Source organism: Acomys minous (genome assembly GCF_964271855.1).
Source record: "Acomys minous genome assembly, chromosome: 8".
Lineage (NCBI taxonomy): Eukaryota > Metazoa > Chordata > Mammalia > Rodentia > Muridae > Acomys > Acomys minous.
Window position 1 is genome coordinate 51,584,479 of NC_140489.1, and position 20,971 is coordinate 51,605,449.

At 43.3% G+C, this 20,971-nt stretch overlaps 1 protein-coding gene across 2 annotated transcripts in view; it reads right to left on the reverse strand.

Annotated features, from left to right (window-relative positions):
• Window positions 1–19,771, reverse strand: part of FANCM (FA complementation group M) — a 51,864-nt gene extending 32,093 nt beyond the window's left edge. For both annotated transcript variants that reach the window (XM_084793709.1, XM_084793708.1), the window contains exons 1-9: window positions 19,122–19,771; window positions 17,852–18,024; window positions 13,732–13,809; window positions 11,144–11,302; window positions 8,385–8,516; window positions 5,635–5,767; window positions 4,513–4,641; window positions 2,722–2,808; window positions 1,702–1,886 (exon numbers count right to left, since the gene is read on the reverse strand). In XM_084793709.1, coding sequence (XP_084649835.1) covers window positions 1,702–1,886; window positions 2,722–2,808; window positions 4,513–4,641; window positions 5,635–5,767; window positions 8,385–8,516; window positions 11,144–11,302; window positions 13,732–13,809; window positions 17,852–18,024; window positions 19,122–19,608 — 1,563 coding nt within the window. In that variant the 5' untranslated portion in view covers window positions 19,609–19,771. The remainder of the gene's footprint in view (window positions 1–1,701; window positions 1,887–2,721; window positions 2,809–4,512; window positions 4,642–5,634; window positions 5,768–8,384; window positions 8,517–11,143; window positions 11,303–13,731; window positions 13,810–17,851; window positions 18,025–19,121) is intronic.
• Between the last annotated feature and the right edge of the window lie 1,200 nt (window positions 19,772–20,971).

The following is a 20,971-nucleotide window of genomic DNA, read 5'->3' on the forward strand; positions in this document are numbered from 1 at the left end:
ATTAAGGACACTGAAAAAAGGGGAGAGGGGTGTGGGATAAAGTGACAAAATAAGCCAAAACAAGACTGACAAAATGGAAAGAACAGTCCAAACCCCTTTGCTTTAATAATGATACCAAGTATGATACCAAGTCAGTCTGTTAATAACTGTGTTCCTCCATCTACAAGGAAGCTCAGGATTTACCTTTAGCGTCACTGAAAGGGAAAGAGGGCAGGCACAAAGCCTGGGGCCAATTATTCCTGCTCATCACATCTTAGAGCTAAGCATATGGTCAGGTGTATCTACACTAAGAATGTGTAGTCTGGCACGGTGGTGCTCACCTTCAATCCCAGCACCGGGGTAGCAGCTGTATTGGAGTTATAGGCCAGCCAGGGCTACAGAGTGCGACCCTGTCTCTAAATAAGTAAGGAAACCATAAAGAAAGAATGTCTCAGGCTTGAAGGATGGCTCAGGATGAAAGTAAGCCGCACAACCTGAGTGTGAGCTCTGCGTGGGAGAAGGAGACAACTGACCTCCTCAGCTTGTCCTCTGACTTCTACGTGTATGCTCTGACATGCATGCGCCTGCACACACGAAATAATTAAATATAATAAACAGTTAAAATAGCTGGGTGTGGTGGTGCATGCCTTTAACCCGCTTGCAATTAATTCCAGTACTTGGGAGGCAAAGACACATGGATGTCTGAGTTTGAGGTCAGCCTGGTCTACAAAGAGAGTCTAGGACAGCCAAAGCTAAACAGAGAAGCCCTGTCTCAGAAAAAAAAAAAGTTTAAATTAGGGGCTGGAAAAATGGTTCAGCAGTTAAGAGCACCTGCTATTTTTGTAGAAGACCCAGGTTCTGCCACCCCATGATGGCAGAAGTGGGTCACATGCTAGAGACAGAGGAACAGAGTCAGTCAGCATTAGGCATGGGTAATAGACTATCTGGAATCCTCACACTTGGGAGGTAGAGACAGGAGCATCAGCAGTTCAAGGCCAACCTCAACAATATGAACTCCTATCTCAAAACACCAAAAAATAAGTAGATGAATGAATAAACGAATGCTCCAAAAGTATATAAAATACATTACCTGATCTCTCAAAACATGCTTATCTTTACTTGCCTATTAAATATAAAATTATCTTTTTTGAGCTAGGCATGGTGGTGCATGCCTTTAATCTTTGCACTCAGGAGGCAGAGGCACGTAGATCTCTGTGACTTCCCGAGGCCAATCTGTTCTACAAAAGGGAGTCCAGGACAGCCAGAGCTATACAAAGAAACCCTGTCTTGGGGAAAAACAGAATTATCTTTTCTGTTGCTTCTGGGTTCTATTTTTGTTTTGTTTTTGATACAAAGTCTTGCTACAAAGTCTGGAACATGCTATGCGGACCAGGCTGGCTGTGAAGTCAGAGAACGCGTCTCTGCCTCCTGAGCGCTGGGACTAAAGCCCTACACCACCACAACCTGATTATAAAGTTATCTGTACGAAGCCAATTAGAAGATGGTTTTTTTTTTTAAAGATTTATTTATTTATTATGTATACAGATTTTGTTATAGATGGTTGTGAGCCAACATGTGGTTGCTGGGAATTGAACTCATGACCTTTGGAAGAGCAGTCAGTGCTCTTACCCTCTGAGCCATCTCTCCAGCCCAGAAGATGGAGTTTTTAACAGAGCTAATCCATTCTGTTTCTATTTCACCACATGCAAAATTAATAATTACCTCTAGCTGTTCCTTCTGGGTAAAACCTTTCGTGTTTTTCCCTGAAGCATGGCCAACAAACGTCATTACTTTAACAACCGGGCGATGCTGTGAGAGCATTTCTGCAATTTCCTCAACACTATCTCGAAATGAAGAGAAGATCATAACTCTGGTCTCGTGGCATTTCTTTTCAGTGGTGTTTTTAGCTGTGGAAGAGGAAATATGTTATGATTTGTTTTTTAAAGCATCTAAGGCTAAGAAAACTTGAGTAGTAGATGGCCTAGCATGTACAAAGCCTTGTGCTCAATGCCTAGGACTGCAACCAAACCAAACCAAACCAAACCAATCCAAACCAGCATTTAGAGAACAACTAGAAATAACAAGCCCAAAGCCGACACACTCACAAGTAACTCTTTCAAAAAGTACTTAAGACGTTTTTAACCCCCTGTTTCTCATGGCTATCATAAGGTAATGGCTCCAGAAATCAACTCAGTACCCGGATCAATTCCTGACTAGTCCATCAATTCAAGCACATGTATGTTACCTCCTTTGCAGACAGGAGTACTGCTGAGCTCCAAGCGACTCACCAGCCTTCCCCATCCTCACCACAGGCCTGTCTAATCAGCCAGGGAGCGTCAAACCTGCTAGCCCTTTAAATTCACCAATGACGACTGCATACTGCAGCCAGTGTCCATCCGAGCACTGCCCAGCATCTTAGTGTTTGGACGGGGTGGAAAGTGCTGCTAAGTGCAATCCTTTCCTGACTGTGGCGCTGGCCTGCGCTTCAGGTCTGTGGCAGCAATGTAGAGCCGCAGCAGTTCCTAACCCTTCCTGAGCTGTTTGACTCTCCATTTCCCTTACACTGTCCCCGAACTAAACTTCTCATGTAAAACCGGATGTTTTGAATTCCTTCATTTCTTTTGCTTCTAAGGTCCCGAACTTTCACAGAAGTTCTAAAGATCATTCATTATCCAGAGTAACTAGAGTAGTTTTTTTCCCTTTAGTTACCACTTTGTCTTTAAACTAGTAACTGTTACCCACCATTCCATGACCTGAAGTGTTCCAGTATAACTTCTTCCAATTTCTTTAACTTTGGATGACTGTAGAAAAATTTTTTCTCCTTATTTCCTGAAGAGGGGAGAAAACACAAATAAACATTATATATATTTTTTATATATACATTTATATATATATATATATATATTCCCACATCAATTATGGTCTTGAAAATCATAAGGACCTCTGGGAGTGCTGGGATTAAAGGCATGCACCAACTTGTTCAGCCCATATCAATCAACTTACTGTGGAATAATGTCTTGAAAACACACATTAGGGCTGGAGAGGTGGCTCCGCAGGTAAGAAACTATACTGCTCCTGCAGAGGGCCTGAGTTTGGTTCCTAGCATCCACATGAGGGGACTCACCACTACGTGTAACTCCAGTTGCTCCGGCCTCCACAGGCACTCCCACACATATACAGAGATGTATACACATAATTAAAAGTAATAAAAATAAATCTAAGTCGGGTGTGGTGGCACACGCCTTTAATCCCAGCACTCCGGGAGGCAGAGGCAGTTCTCAGGTGGATCTCTAAGTTAGAAGCCAGTCTGGTCTACAAATGGAGTCCAGGACAGCCAAGGGGATACAGAGAAACCCTATCTCAAAAATCAAACACACAAACAAACAAACAAAAATCTAAAATACAGAAAAAGAAAATGTTAAAACTTAAATTTTTCATTCAGGTGTGATGGTGCATGTTTGGAATCCCAGCACTAGGGAGGGAAAGGAGAATTAGAACTTCAAGGCCAGCCTCAGTTTGGAGAGTGCTCAAAGCTAAGCCTTAGGTACTACATGAGAGACCCTGCACACACACAAAAATGCCCCAAACACAAAAACTTTAATTTTTGTCTGACAAATGTAAGTATCCTCTAGATAGCATGTAAATGCAAACAAAAACTTTAGTTTTTATGAAAATGTCATTCTGAGAGAGAATTCAGATGAGAATAAACAAAACAAAACAAAACAAAAGGAAATTAAAAAATACACTTTTGGCCGGGCGTGGTGGCGCACACTGTTAATCCCAGCACTCAGGAGGCAGAGGCAGGCGGATTGCTGTGAGTTCGAGGCCAGCCTGGATTACAAAGTGAGTCTAGGACAGCCAAGACTACACAGAGAAACCCTGTCTCGAGAAACCAAAAAAAAAAACCCAAAAAACAAAAAACAAAAAAACAAAAAATACACTTTGGGCCGGGCGGAGGTGGTGCCTTCTATGATCCCAGCACTTGGGAGGCAGAGGTAGGCAGATCTCTGTGAGTTCAAGGTCAGCCTAGTCTACAAAAGTGTGTCCAGGACAGACAGGGCTATAACACAGAGAAACCCTGCCTCAAACTCTCACCCCCTCCCCCAAAAATACATTTTTGGTTAAGGCACATTTAGTTAAACTCATGTTGAGTAAGTAGTTCTGAGAATTTTCACTACCAGTAACTACTACTAATATATTTATTTAAAGTTGATTACCCTAACATAAATTTGTATACATCAACTTTAACATCCTAACTTACTGAACAAAACACTTATGCATTTAACAGGACTGTGGTTACATGAAAATAACACATAGCAGACGTACACAGAGAAAAGTTTCAATATTAATCTTAATCAAGAAAAACAATATATAGTGTTATTAATTTTTTCTGAAGGGGGGTCTTGCCATGCTGCTGAGGCTGGCCTAAAATCTTAGGCTGAGGTGACCCTCCTACCTTGGCATCCCAAGCAGCTTTCCCTGTGCTTAAAACACTGTAGTTAACACATACTTTTCAGTGAAATGTTATCAGACCTTTTTGGAAAGCTGAAGCATCACTGGTTGTTGAAAGATCTTGCACGTGAGCAAACACACTCTCCAGATGAACGTAGAGTTTCATAAAGTCCTCATTTCGGCTGAGCTCGGTTTTTGCCCGTGTCATTCCTGTAGGGAGTAGGAAAAGCTATCGAATTTCCTACTTATTAAATTCTCAAATTTTACATGAAAGTCAACAATTCATTCTAGTTCTACATTCATAATGCACGATTTTTTATCAAGCTATCAAAAACAAACGTGAACTTCTTTACATTAGTCCATTGCTTTTAAAACGGAGTATTTAAAGGTAACTCAAATTACACAGTAATAAAATGACTCCCAAGGGCACTCTGGTAGACCCATAGGTCAGAGCATTGCTCAGCCTTCATCAGAGAAGCTCCGTCTTGCAGCAGATGGGAACACAGAGAGCCACAATGTGTGGAGAATGAGAGACCTTGGGATCCTCAGTCCTAAATGGGATAGCTTCATCAAACTCCTCCCCTCAGGGCTCAGGGAGCCATACAGATGAGGAGGAGGAGGCTGAAAGAGGGGATGGAGGACACCAGGGAACAAGGCCTGTGACATTACAGGACCGACACATGAATTCACAGCGCTGAGAGGGGGAAGCGGGCGCAAACTCTATCCCTCACCCAGATGCTATCTCCAACTGGCAATAGCTTGCAAAGGAAAACTTAATTTCCTTCAGGGAAGTATCACTGGGTATATAAAGCATACTTACAAGGCCTGATGCCCACCAGTAGGTGATCAACATAAAATGGACTCAGTGATTTTTTGTCTCGTATTTCTTTGGGTATTTTTTGTCTTATTGGTCTGTTGCTTGTTTATGGTTTCTGATTTTGTGTTTTTATGGGGTTTTGCTTTTGTGTGTACATAACCTTTCCTTGTCTTATTTGGCTTTTTTAGTTTGTTTTGCCTGTTTGTTTTCTAAAGAGAAAAACGCAGTGGAGTTGATGGGTGGGGCTGTGGGGAGGATCTGAGAGATGGCCCAGGGACCAGAATATGACTGCATGATAATTCAGGTTTAAGTTGACTCAAACCCTAAGTGCCTGAAACCAGAATAACACATGTCATCATTTTAAAACCTAATTTCATATAACTTACCTTTAGTTCCATCCATGATTCCAGAAAGGAAGAAATATAATGATCGCATCCCCATTTGCTGCAGTAACTCGTAGCCATGGTATAAACTAATGCAGATGGCAAACTCTCCCTCGATTATGCCTTGCTGAATTCCCTGGAAGAAATTCAACCAGAGAAGAAAATAAAGACACAGCCTCCAGGCTGACTGTCACTGTAACACAATGTGGTTCAAATGACCAGAACAACCACTTGCTTTATGCTGGTCTAAACTTAATGGTTTTACTGGGTGTCACATTATGGGGTGTGGCTATGCAAGCATCATGTAGTTTCCAAATAAATTCCTTTTAAAAAAAAAGCCAACAGAAAACCAGTATTTCTTCTTCTTAGGTAAATTATTTGCAATATATAGGTTCGCCCATCCTTTCAAAGCCATTAATAACTGTCTACCATAAGTCAAGCACTAAGGCAAATGAGTTATGATGAAAATGGAAAACAATCGGACAGACTTTATCCTCATGAAGGACAAATATTTTGTTAATTTCTGTGTGTGTGTGTGTGTGTGTGTGTGTGTGTGTGTGTGCGTGCGCGCGCGCGCGCCACAGGGTCTTGCTACGTAGCCTCAAGCTGACCTTGAACTCAGTATATAGCCAAGTCTGGCTTCAAACTCAAGGCAATCCTCCTGCCTTTGCCTATCATGTGCTGGGAATTATTTTCCTGTCTTTGATAAAGATACTATTTCCCTCTCTTCCACCCTTCTTTCCTTTCTTCCTCCCACTGATCTGTATTGTTTGTCTGAGGCAGGGCTCTGCAGCTGTAGTCTAGGCTGTCTTACAACTCTCAGCAGCCCAGCGTTCTCCTGCCTCAGCCTACTCAGTGCTGAAATGACAGGCATCAGTTACCATGTCCAAATCCACTCCCCCGGCATTGCAAGTGAGTCACATGTGGCGTGGCCACACTTACATTAACCTCCAATCCCTGTCTCGATCACATCAGTTTCTGTTCTCTTTCAATTGCCTATGACCTTCTGATGTGGATTATTCTCAGTTCAAAGGACTCAGAACCTGTCTCCATAGTGGACATCTCTTTTAACTTTGGACACAGTCTTATAAAAATTTTCCCATCCATTTTTTTTCTAGTAATTTAAACAAGAAACTACAGGCGCTTGCTATTGTGACTCATGACCTCAGTTCAATCCCTAAACCCACACTGTGGGAGAGAACTGCCTCTCACAAGTTGTCCTCTGACCTCCACACATATGCTGTGGCGTACACATGCCTATATAAATATATACACATGGGCACACACACACACACACACATGTCATCTGTTGATATTCATTCCCTCTCTCTCTCTCTCTCTCTCCCTCAAGTTTATTAGAATGCTTCCTCTGACTTCTGGTCTCAAGAATTGTTTTTTGTTGTTGTTGTCCTGGTTTTTCAAGACAGGGTTTCTCTGTGTACCTTTGCTGTCCCAGACTCGCTTTGTAGACCAGGCTGGCCTTGAACTCACATCAATCCGCCTGCCTCTGCCTCCTGAGTGCTGGGATTAAAGGTGTGCACCACCACACCCAGCTCTGGTGTCCAGAACTGGGGTAAATATTTTAGTCAAAATTAGACTACAGGACTTTTTTTGTAAGCTAAAACATGTAGGTTAAGAGATAGGTGAGCTTTCCTCACACAAGTCTGATGATTCAAGCTTGGTCCCCTGAACAGATATGAGCGTGGCATGGCGACGTATACCTTTAATCTCAGCAGAGGCAGAAAGGTCTGTGTGAGGTCAAGGCTAGCCTGGTCTACATACTGAGTTAAGGGCCAGCCAGTGTTATATAGTTGAGACTCTGCCTCAAAAATAAACAAACAGATGAAAAAAAACTGGACTGTGATGTGGCACAGTTTTATTCCTAGCACTCCTATAGGCAAATGGGAGGAGACTGGTGGCCCAGCTAACCTGGAGCATGCAAGGCAGCAGCATAAACAAAATGACCCCAGCTCTCAGTGCAGAGAGTGGGAACAGATTCCCGAATGCTGTTCTCTAACCACCATGAGAGCTGGGGCACAGGTACACAAACTAACACACTTATGAATTAACTAAATCATAAATTATATAAACCATACCTAAATTCTTTTTTTTAAACGCCTTTATCACATTTATTTATCATGTGTACGTATGGGGACATCTGTGACGTGCCACGCACAAGGAGGCCAAAGGTCAAATCTTGCTTCTGTCACATGGGTCTCCATAAGTGAACTCAGGTCATGAATTTGGTAGCAAGTGCTTTGAGCTGCTGAGTCATCCCCCTGCCTCTGCTTCTTTTGTCTGAGATACAGCCTCACACTGTAGCCCAAGCTGTTCATTCTTGAACTGAGAGCACTCCTCTCACCTCAGCTTCCGAAGTGCAGGAATTACAAATGGAGCTGGACGTGGTGCGCATGCACGCCTGTAATCTCAGCACTCAGGAGGCAGAGGCAGGTGGGTGGATCTCTGAGTTCAAGGCCAGCCTGGTCCACAAAAATGAGTCCAGGATAGCCAGGGCTCTGTTACACAGAGAAACCCTGTCTCGAAAAAAAAACCCAAAAAAACAAAAAAACATACAAACAAACAAAAAAAACAAAAAAAAGGAGAATTACCAATGTGAATCACCACACCTACAATAAGTTGTATGTAAACTCTTATTAAATAATTAATATATACCTAAGAAATTACTGTTTAGTTTTTACCAGGCGCTGAGTAAAAACTTAACCAGTCACCAAAATGTATTTAAAAATACGTACCACAATATTTGGGGATGGGTTTTTCCTAAATTGATCTCTTGCCAGAATTAGCTGGTATTTTGTTAGATTGGGAATGTCTCTTTTCATCAAAACATTTCTCTGAATCAAAGAACTGGCAAATGTTTCCAAAATCTGCAAATTTAAAAGAAATTTAGTTCAAGTTTACCTTTGAGTCTGTTTTCAAATATAATGACTTTATCATATAATAAAAGTTTAATATTTAATAAGATATAGTATGAAATTAATGTATAAATAAACCCAAGACATCAAAGTCCCAAAGTATTGGCATTTATATCCAGACACCATCCTCCTAAGACTCAGCAGAAGCATATATTCAAAGATATTCAACTACAATTTAACACCATATTTGCTCTTTTTCATTTCTTTTTCAGCACTGGGGGCTTCCCAAAGTCTTACAAAAGGCAGACACAGGCAAGTGCTCTACCACTGAACGACATCCCCAACCCTATTTTTTCCTTCCTCCCTTCCCCCTTTCTTAGACAGATTCTAAGGATGTAGTTCTGGCTGGCCCTGAACATGTTATGTAAACCAAACTGGCCTCAAATTCACAGAGATGTGCCTGCCTTTGCCTCCCAAGTGCTAGGAGTAAAGGTATGTGTGACCATGCCTGGCCTTCTAGCTTATTTCTAAATCAGGGCAAGCCCAAATTTGAGGAATGAGGAACTTTATCCCTTCTATCAGAAATGGAAACCACCTTTAATCCACAAGGATGAAGGAAGCTTTGAAAACACATGGTTCTCCTGTGAGACAAACAGAAGCGCCAAAAAAAAAAAAGTAAAACTCTAGCAGTTTCTCAATGGCTGCAATACCAGCATGTGGTAAATGGGCCAGAGAATTGCTTGTGGGTGGGCTATTCGGTCCACTGCAGGATGGATGTCAGTCACTTCCTGGCCCCAATACAATAGAGTAGTAGAAAGTCTACACTAGGCCCCTTTCTCCCTTGCCCCTGCTCCCAGTTAAAACCACCACAAACTGTCAAGGCACTGTCAGTTGTCGCTTGATGGGGACAATAATTTCCATTTGAGAATCATACTGTAAGAATATTATAAAGAGCCGGGCGTGGTGGCGCACACCTTTAATCCCAGCACTCGGGAGGCAGAGGCAGGTGGATCACTGTGAGTTCGAGGCCAGCCTCGTCTACAGAGCAAGTCCTGGACAGCCAAGGCAACACAGAGAAACCCTATCTCGAAAAACAAAAAAACAAAAAAAACCAAAACAACAACAAAAAAAGAATATTATAAAGAGACTTCTGCGAGCACTCAAGAGGCAGGAGTGGGAAAGATGTCTGAGTTCAAAGTCAGCCTGGTCTACATAGCAAGTTATGTAGCCAGGGCTACATAGAGAGATCTTATCTCAAAAACAAAAGGAAGCTTCGGCTAAATTATGGATGTGTTCACTTTGTGAAAATCCAGAGCCACAGTTGTGAGCAATGCTGCATATATATGCATGCATACTGTAGCTCAAAGGTTCATGAGGTCTCAACCCTAGACAAAGAACTACAGGCAACTAAGGAATGCTGAGAGCAATGGACATTATCTTCCCTAGGGAAGAGCACACCAACTGCTTATTCAGTGTGTAACAGTCAGCTCTGAAACATACATACATACCACCATAAGTAAAACCATACGGACTGAGCAGGATGTTTTTATACATTTAGGAATACACGTGTATGCATGCAATACATACGTATGCATGCACACACTCACCGGGAATGTTGCCACATTCCTTGTAGAGGACAAAAAGGTCCTTGTACACACAGATAAGCAGTGGAGCAGCCAGGAAAAGTAAAACACACAGCTGATCTCTCCAGAGGGAGATGGCTGGTTGTTCTCCTGGAATGCTGGGGGAAATGTAGTTTACAACCTAGTAATCCTTAGCTGTTTGACAAGGTGGTCTCCATCTTTATCTCCCCGAATTTATGTTTACTTATCCCAGACACTTTCCCCTAAAATCTGGAACATTACTTCTAGGTCATAAACCTCATCCTTGTGAGAAATATCATCTGTACTTTATACCAGCCTGAGCGACTTCTACGTTATCTTAGGGACAGGAATGATGGTTACCTCAGTCACTCCCTGGACCCTTGTCTGAAGCACTGTTTCGAAGTCAACAAGAACCCATCTTATGGATGAAGCCATATGTAGCCTGTAAAGAGCTTCGATGTTGACATGTCTTAAGCTTTGTTAAATTCATGGAGTTGAGCTAATGATTATCTGAAAACTTTTTCCTACAATTATGCTATTTTTAAATATGGCAAAAATAAATGGGCCAGACTCTTGAAGTCTTGGCCCAGCACCAGTTCCTAAACTTGGGCTGAACCGAGTTTCATTCTTCTCTCACCTATGCCATTTCCTCCCACAATTCCTATAACTTTAATACTCAAGAGGATGGGAAAAGCAGGTGCAAGTCAAGGTTACATCTGTTTTACTGAAGAAAAAAAAATCCCAGAATTGTCTAGATATGTGCTGTTTAGGCACACAGTAGTAATCCGAGCAGTATCATATCCGCCTTAAGGCTATTAATTTGTCTTATAAATGGCCCATTTCAGTAAATAACAAATGGTTTAGTACATATGAAAATAGGGCTGACTGACCCCAAAAGTTTCAATTTCAGAGATGTTTTTCAACTTTAAAATTATATGAAATGAAATACTGCATATATACTCTACTATACTCGAACTGAAATAATTCTATTACCTGTTTATTTATCAAAACCCCAAACTGATGAAAATGGCTTACCTGGATGTATGTCTTTTGGATGGCTCCAAGTTCTTCCCCAAGGGGAACAACAAGCTTCTCAACTCGTCTCTCATGAGAATAAGGCAAAATGTCTGGAGAATCCTCAGAACGAAGCTCTATCTTCCCAATTAGCAGGTTAGTAATCACCTGTTGCACAGCCTATGCAGAACCAGTGAAGTATATGCTCAATTATAACTCTGAAGCTAGCCTGAGCTACACATCATAGGACCAAACATCAAAAACATACCGATATGTCAGGCTCAGTGGTGCACACCTGTAATCCCAGCACTCAGGGAGGCAGAGGCAGATGGATCTCTATGAGTTCGAGGCCATCCTGGTCTACAAAGTGAGTCCAGGCCAGCCAAGGCTACACAGAGAAACCCTGTCTTGAAAAAACTAAAACCAAAATATAATGATACAATAATAAATAAGTAGATATGTGATGTAATACCTTTCTGAGGTAAATGGCACTTACTTAGAGCTTACAGTGGGACTTAGAACTACTACATCAGAAGACTACAGCACAGACCCAATGATTAATAATTAAAATGAAAAGAAAAAAGCCCCGTCTTGTGGGATGCAACTGCATGGCTGGCAGAGCCCCAAGTTTCAACCTAGACTTGAGCTACAAAGTGAGACTCTAACTCACAAACACAAAACAAAACGGAAGGAATTCTGACTTAGCTTAACCTAAAAAATATTCTGAGGGAAAAGCCGCATCTTAAGGTCTGGAGAGATGGCTCTTGCAAGGACCCAAAGTCAGTTCCCAGCACTAACATGAGAGCTTACAACTGTCTGAAACTCCAGTTCCAGAGGATCTGACACCCTCTTCTGGCCTCCTCTGGCATGAGGTATGCACATGGTACACAGACATAAAGCATTCATATAATATAAAATAATAAAATACTATTTCAAAAGCAGAATCTCTTCTCAATTACCTTTGTGTATACAAAACCTAGCATAGTGCCAAATGCACCCACTATACTCACTGTATGAGGCCCATGGATCTGAGCACTACATTTATAGTCATTTCATAAAATTAAGGCTGCTGCTCTGCTGCTGCTGCTGCTGCTGCTGCTGCTGCTGCTGCTGCTCATGGCAACGGTGGTGGCGCACACCTTTAACTCCAGCTCAGGAGGCAGAGGCAAGCAGATCTCTGTGAATTAGAGCCTGGTCTACAAAGCCAAGACAGCCAGAGCTACACAGAGAAATCTTGTCTCAAAAAAATAAAACAAAACAAAACAAAATACAAAAACAAAACAAACAAACAAACAAAACTGCCGCAGCTGAAACTATGATTAGGTGCTGAAATAGGATGTGTGCACACTTTCAGTGACTTTCCTCCAGAAGATTAGACAGGTTGAGTTTACAATGCAGAAAACGACATCATACCACTTTAACCAATCCAATCAGTAGCATGCATTCTTTGCTAGACTACGCTGAAAACACCCTACGCCATTTCTAGAACAGTCTTGCAAAAAACCAGTAGTATCACTACATCATAAATGCACCAGACAAACCCAAATTGAGTGATAATCTACAAAAGTAATGCATGTCTACTCTTGAAAAGCATCCGATTGTGGGGGACAAGACTGAACAACTGTCGCAGCCTCGAAGAGACATGGTGTCTAACTGTAATGTGGATCCTAGACCACAACCCAGAGTGCAAAGTAACATGCAGTCGTGTATTGGGGGCGGGCACACTGGAAAAATTAAGATCTGTAGAGTACTTTTAATTTGTCAATTTTTATATTATGGTTTAAATTTGTAGGTTTTTATCAATGTTAACATCAGGGCAAGCAAGGTGAAAGTCATATAAACATTTCAGTCTTTACAAATTATCTTGATGCCAAAAATAGTGAAAAAACAAAACTAAAATCAAGCAAACAAACAAAATACATAGTTAGGCAAGGTGGTACAGGCCTGTAACCTGAGAAGCTCAGGAGGGTGAAACAAGGATTGGGCCAGCCTGGGCTACTTAGCAAGACTATGGCTCAATAAATATCAAAAAGTGGTTAGAAACACAGCCAGGCAGAAAAGCAGTGACCTACCATGCTTACTTAGGCCTCTGGACTCAAGGTCCAGACCACCTACTGTTGCTGGGGCTCAAGGTCTCAGTCCTAACCAAGCTCAAGGCTAAGGGACGATGATCCCTTGAGCAAGATGAAAGCCGGCCTGGTAACATGACCAGAACCTGTCTCACAAAAAGCGGGGTGGGGGAGGGGAAGGGGGAGGAAAGAGGGAGGGACAGATGCTATTAATGCAAAGAAACTTCTGCAATTGTAGAAATGCCACAGTCCTCAAATCAAACCAGGTAAACGCTAAAATGGAAAACTGATCTGGCCCTATGTGCATTTTCTTCCAAGTAAAAATAGAAAGTCAGAGGCTGGAGAGACGGCTTAGAGGTTAAAAGCACTATTTGCTCTTCCAAAGGTTCTGAGTTCAATTACCAGCAACCACATGGTGGCTCACAACTATCTACAAAGAGATCCTGTGCCCTCTTCTGCTGTACATGCAGGCAAAACACTGTATACTTAATAAATAAATAAATCTTTAAAAACAGACAAACAGAAAGTCATGGTACTTACCTTGATATCACTACCTGGTGTGGCACTAAGAGCCAAGATTCGAAAGTGATTTGTGTATTTGACCAGTTCCCTTACAACCTTAAAACAACAACAATAACAAAAAGTGCTTTACTTTCATCTGCTCAATGTGAAAAGAAGAGTCATTCGTCCAGTTAAACAAGGCAGTTATGTCTGGTCTACTATGGCTAGTCCTCCATTGATGAATGACAGTCTGGTATATGAAACTGCCACCAATCATCTCACGTATAAATAAGTGATTCATATTTAATAACACATGGAATCTTGGCTAATGCTCAAAACATTATATGGGTATTTTTTTTAAAGATGCTAGACATCAACCAAGTGTGGTGGCACATGCTTTTAATCCCAGCACTCAGGAGGCAAAGGCAGATGGATGTCTGTGAATTCAAGACCAGCCTGGTCTACAGATCCAGTTCCAGGAGAGCCAGAGCCACACAAAGAAACCCTGTCTTGTCACCCCCTTCCCCCAAAAAGAATAAAGCTAGACATGGTGGGGCATACCAGTAATCATAGCACTCACAGAGGCTTAAATAGGAGAACTGCCAAAAAATCAAGACTGGCCTGGGCTACATGAGTTTTAAGGCAGCCTGTGCTACCTACCGAGTGAGGTACAGAAACAGAAACGGAAGGGAAAACCAGAACTGATAAAATATTCTTAATAACCACTTTCATCGCAGTGTTTCTTCTAGTTTGCTTTCTGTTGCTGTGATGAAACGCTAAGTAAAAGTAACTTCGGGGAGTTACAGTTAGTGGGTGAAGTGATGGAAATCAGAGCCAACATCGAAGCAGTGACCACGGAGGGATGCTGCTCACTAGCCAGCCACGGAGGGATGCTGCTCACTAGCCAGCCACGGAGGGATGCTGCTCACTAGCCAGCCACGGAGGGATGCTGCTCACTAGCCAGCCACGGAGGGATGCTGCTCACTAGCCGACCACGGAGGGATGCTGCTCACTAGCCAGCCACGGAGGGATGCTGCTCACTAGCTTGTGAGGCTTAATTTCTCATGCTTGGGAGGCAGCACTCGCAGTGGGCTGGCCACGGCACTCTAAACTCTAATCAAGAAAATGACCCACAGACTTGTCCATAGGCCCACCCTATAGGGACAATTCCTCCGCTGAGATTCCTTCTTCCCAGATGACTCTGAAAAACTAACCGGCAGAGCGCTAGAAGTGATACCCTCAGATGATGTACAAGGACGGAAAGCAAAGGCGTGGTTGCAGCAAGGAAGATATGAGCCAGCTGTTCTCAGCCTTCCCAATGCTGCCACGCTTCAAGACGGTTCCTCATGTTGTGAACGCCAACTATGAAATCATTTTTGTAGCTACCTCATAACTGTAATTTTGCTACTGGGATGAGTCATGGTGTAACTGTCTGTGTTTTCCTATGGTCTTAGGTAACCCCTGTGAAAGGGTTGGTCAACTCCCCCACCCAGAAGGGTTGCCACTCATGGACTGAGAAGCACTTTTTGGATTGCTGCTTTTTTAAAAATCCTTTTTAAAGCCGGGGGTTATGGCAAACGCCTCTAATCCCAGCACTTAGGAGGCAGAGGCAGGCGGATCCTGTGAGTTTGAAGACAGCCTGGTTTACAAAGTGAGCCCAGGACAGCCAAGGATACAAAGAGAAACCCTATCTGGGGGCGGGGTAGGGGGGTGGGGGGGGGAGGCAGAGGGGGAAGTCCTTTTTCGGATTAGTAAGGTGGGAACCTGCAGCCTCAGCTCTCCAGGATAGTCTGGACTACATAAGCAAGACCTTGTCTCCAAATGAGAAAAATAACAACAAAAAATATAAGTTAAAGTTATCAGGGATGGAGATGAAGTTCAGTAGTAGGCTGGCTGTCCAGCATGCTGAGGCCTGAGTTCCATGCCCCCGTCCTTCAGGTAAATAAAGAAATTGCTGTATGAGAGCTAGGATGCAAAGGGTTCTTTTGGACAATGAAGAGGTCTTGGGTCAAGTAACCTTCTGTGTTACATACACGGAGTACAAGCACATCTACCAAACTATCATACATGAGAAGCGAGCCGCTGTGTTGCTCATGGCTATAATACCAGCCCTTGGGAGGCTGAGGCAGGAGGACTGACTGCCAAGAGTTTAAGGGCAGCCAGGCACCTCTAAACCCAGCACTCAGGAGGCAGAAGTAAGTGGATCTATGCATTCAAGGCCAGCCTGGTCTACAAATCAAGTTCCAGGACAGCCAGGGCTATACAGAGAAACCATGTCTCAAAAAACTAAAATAAATAAAGAAGTGAATAAATGAAGAGATAAATAATCAAAGAATTCTCCTTAGAGTAATACAGAGTAATACAATAACAACACTAAGCCATAAGCTGGCAGTGAACCCCCCGTCTTTGGCTTCCTTTCTATCTCTTCTAGTCCTCCTCTCTACCTCAACCTGGTATCGCCACTTTCCGTAAGCTCACCAGCTTCAGCAACTCTGTTTTCTACACTACACAGTATCTGCACAAGTCCGTCCTCAGAGTTCAAAACTCCACTGAGGCACAGCCTCCTCATTACCTACTGCACAGTGGATATTCCACATCTCCAGACACCGGCTACCACGGCATGCACCTACAGGTTGTCAGGAGTATCCCAAGTCAGAGGCCAACCTCAAAAAAGAGATCTTATCTCCATAGTAACAATAGCACCAGATACCTCCAAACTGGACCCCTTTAAAAGGCTAATTGGGCAGGAAAGATAGGCCAGCAGTTAAGGGTACATGCTGCTTTTGTAGAGATCCCGAGTTTTGTCCCAACCCCATGGTGGCTGCCTAGAGCTCTGGCTCTACCGCCTACTCTACACTCTCAAGGCCCCTTCCTCATAGGAGCGCAAACCTACCCACTCATGAGCATATACACCCAGCTAAAAGTAAATTTAAAAAAAACTGCTTTTATGACAAATACTGAGGTAGAACAGAAGAGGCCATGTGCTTTAATGGAAGAGGGAAGGAGTGGATCATTTCCAGTGAGTGTAAGGAAATGAATGGCTTCCGTGACCAAACCCAATTGCTTCTACTCTTTAGAGTACTCGCGTGGAAGACGCAGTTAGAAGTGTTTTATATAGTATGCCACTTACACCAACACAATAGTGACAAGTGTTGGTCATCTAGCTCAAGTGCCAAACAATGGTGCAATACATCCACTTCCAAAGTAGGGACTATTACATCCCAAATTCCACCTAGGTCCTACTTTAAATTATTGCCTAAACTAAGACCAGCCTCATCTGTAGACTATAAGTAAACAATCTTGCCTGCTTGCTTTTGTGCCAGGTACTCTATTTAAGGAGAGAACAATTTGAAAGTTCGCTGGAATGTTTCGTTTTGGATCTGTGATGAGGCCCAAGTGTCAATGCAGCCTTTTATGTAAGAATGCAAATATCCTGTCTTTAGATAATTGCTACAGAAGAGCATTCTTTTTTTTTTTTTTTTTTTTTGAAACAGGGTTTCTCTGTGTAGTCTTGACTGTCCAGGACTCAGGCTGGCCTCGAACTCACAGCGATCCGCCTGCCTCTGCCTCCCGAGTGCTGGGATTAAAGGCGTGCGCCACCACGCCCGGCCCCAGAAGAGCATTCTTAATCTGGGAAGTCCTTATCGGGAAGGAAGCCACCAAGAAACATAACACCCATCTGACATTAATGGCCTTGCTAAAGTTAGGGAGTCAGCAGAGGGCTGGATGGTGTGGCACATACTTTACTGTTATTCCTAGCAAAGGCAGGCAGAGCTCTTCAAGTTCGAGGCCAGCCTGGTCTACAAAGTGAGTTCCAGGCTAGAAAAGCTACACAGCAAGATTCTGTCTCAAAAAAAACAAAACAAATGGGAGGATACAAGGGATGGGATAACAATTGAGATGTGATATGAATAAACTAATAAAATATATTAAAAAAACATAGGGGGGGCAGGTGAGAGAAAGGAAAAGACAAAAAAAAAAAAAAAAGCAGCAGACACAGATCTGAAAGGACAACGGAATATCCACTTCCCATCACCATGGGTTCTGACAGTGAACATGATGCTTTTATAATCACAGTAGCAACAGTTTCCATCACTGAGACCTTTGCCCACCCGACCCCCCAAAAAACCAACAAAACACTATTTGAGAAAATAATTACCTGGCAGTAAGCGTAGTTCCCAAGAGCCTTATGAGCTTCATCTATCACAAGACATTTTACATGGGCAGCAGGACAAGCCCCTCTAGTCAGGTCATTTACCATGACCTGAGGTGTAAGAAAAAGGACTCTCTTGCCGCACCATATCTCCTTCCTGTTGAGAGCTTGAGTTGAACCTGTGAATAAAAGTAACAGTGGAGAGATGGCTCAGTGGTTAAGAGCGCCGCCTGCTCTTCCAGGAGTCCTGAGTTCAATTCCCAACAACCACATGGTAGCTCACAACCATCTATAATGTCATCTGATGCCCTCTCTTCTGCAAATAAAGCACTCACATACAACAAATAAATAAATAATTTTTTAAAAGTGACAATGGAGCAGGGTGTGGTGGCAGTCCCCTGTATCCCCTGCCAGCACTCTGGAGCTTGAGGTGGAAGGACAACCCTAAGTTCAAGGCTTGCCTGTTTTACATACTGAGGTCCAGGCTAGCCAGGGCTATAAAGCAAGACCCCCGACTCAAAATGAAATGGAAGAAACATACACCAAGACATTCAGAAACTTTGGACCATCATCTGTAGAGTATAAATAAGTATAAATTAGTCTGGCTTACTTTCTGAAGACATTCCTGCTCTGGGACTCTACTTAAGGGGAGAACAATTGGACAATTAGCTGTAATGCTACATTTTGGAGCTCTGATGCTCCAAGGGTCAAAGCTGACTCTCATTTAAGACTGTAATTGCAATGTCTTTAAGGTAGCTTGGCAGAAATTATTAGAAGCAGATGGTATACCCTATACCTGCCCTACTCTGGGAACTAGTTTAGGGGATTAATATCTGCCCTGCTCCAGGTTAACTAAGGCTATTTTAAAATATAACAGCTGTCTGTGTCTTGATTGATAGCTAGCAGGTTAGAAAATACCGTCATAATAATAATTATAGGCCTAATAATAAACATTATTAGGCCATACTGGTAAAATAACTGCAACAGAAAGAACATAAGATCTGAGAAGCAAGTTCAACAGGGTAGTCCTTCTTGGGAAGGATGACAAGAAATATGTTCAAGACATACACAATTGTTTCAAAACACTAGCAATTTACAAGATATCTCTGCAGGTAACTAGAGCAAATCTATACGCATCAGACTTGGCTTTGGTACCGACAGACAATGTTTTATGGGAAAGAATGCAAGATAAACATATTTGCACCGGGGCATTCTTCCTCCTGCATAGTTACTTCCACAAGAGCCCTTCCCAGGGAGCTTAGTTTTTCTCAGATACCTGTCATTTCAGCCATGTGAGACTGCGGAATGCCCATCACGTGAAAGCAGGCTTCCATCTGCTGTGTCACCAGGGGTTTCGTGGGTGCCATGAAGACCACCTTGCCGGAAGGGAACCAGCGGTAAAAATTATACATGACCACGGCGGCAATAAAGGTCTTCCCCAGCCCGGTGGGCAGGCACACCAGGGTGTTGCAGAATAGCGCTGTCCGGGAGATGTGCAGTTGGTAGTCGCGCACCGGGCAATTGGTGGGGTAGATCCACAGATCGCCCGCAGCCGCGCAGAAGCCGCCGTCCCCAGGATCCAGCTGCCGCTCCGCCTCGTACGCCGCCGCCAGCAGCACCTCGTCGTCCTCCTCCTCCTCCTCCTCCGGCAGCAGCGCCTCCGCCGCTGCGGGCGAGCACGCCTGGCCGCAGCCCGGACCGCCGGCGCCTCGCACGAGGCTCGGGCCCCACGTCTGGAAGAGCGTTCTCTGTCGTCCGCTCATGGTTCCCACCGACAACCAAACTCCGCAGAGGAAGCCACCGGACGGGCAGCGCAACCGCTCCGGCTCGGACGCCCATCAGTCTCCCGCCAGCTACACAGTCGAACCCGGGGGCGGGACCGTCCGCAGCTGGTCGGGTTGAAGAAGCCGCCGAGCTGGCGGAGGGAATATGATTGGTTGCCATCCCGGAAGCTTGCTGAGACGCATGCGTGTTGCCTACGCGTCCCAGGATGGGGCTTCCTGGATTTAGTCTCCTTAGCAAGTTTTTGTGGCTTTGATTTGTTTTCGTTTTGTTACCTTTCCTTCTCCCGCTCCGGTTTAAACGCAATCTAAAACCTGGCGTGGGGGCGCTTGTCTGTGGTGTTTGGAGAATCAGGAGCTTAAGGTCATCTCTGGCTACATGTTTCCAGCCAAGTAATAGAAGGTGGTTTTTACTTTGCTTCCAATGATGAGGTATCACTGCTAATGTGATACCACTTACAATGTTAAGATACATAACTTTGAAATCTCATGGCTTGTGACCTTAACATGATTGAATATATATAGTGTTCTTTTTGTTTGTTTTTGTTTTTGAGACAGGGTTTCTCTGTGTAGCCTCAGCTGTCTTGGACTTGCTTTGTAGACCAGGCTGGCTTTGAACTTAGAGATCCACCTGCCTCTGACATTATAGAATATTTAAACCTGAAGGTGAGAGTAGAAGCAAAAGATAGAGTTAGTTAATTAATATTTTTCTCCATTTATGCTGAGGAAAATGCAGTCTTCTGAGTTAGAAATGGCAATCCGTTATTTTATTTTTTTAATGATTTATTTATTATGTATACAGTATGCATCAGATCACATTATAGATGGTTGTGAGCCACCATGTGGTTGCTGGGAGTTGAACTCAGGATCTCTGGAAGAGCAGTCAGTGCTCTTAACCGCTGAGCCATCTCTCCAGCCCCTATCAATCTGTTATTTTAATATTTTGCCTGTTTCAAGAAAGTGAATGTGCTCTGGCCCTGTATTCACTGAGAAACTAAAACACGTGTTTGCCATGGGGTTTCTTTTTCTTTTTCCTCTATATGCTTCTGTTTCACACAGGATCTTGCTGTGAGGCCTACTCTGTCCTTGAATTCGCCTTGTAGACCAAAAGGGTCTTGAACTGGCCAGTGTCCTGCCTCAGCCTGTAAGGAGCTATACAGGATCCCATCAGCGTATACCTGCACTATTACATAATAATTACAGATTTAGATCAGTAAGTGTCAGTGTGTAGTTGTTAGTAGCTTTCTGCTTCAAACTTAGGTACCAGTACAAATCCAATACAAACCTGTTCCTTCAGTTACTGGAGCAAAATACAAACACATCATGTAGCTCCCGCTCTCTGCCA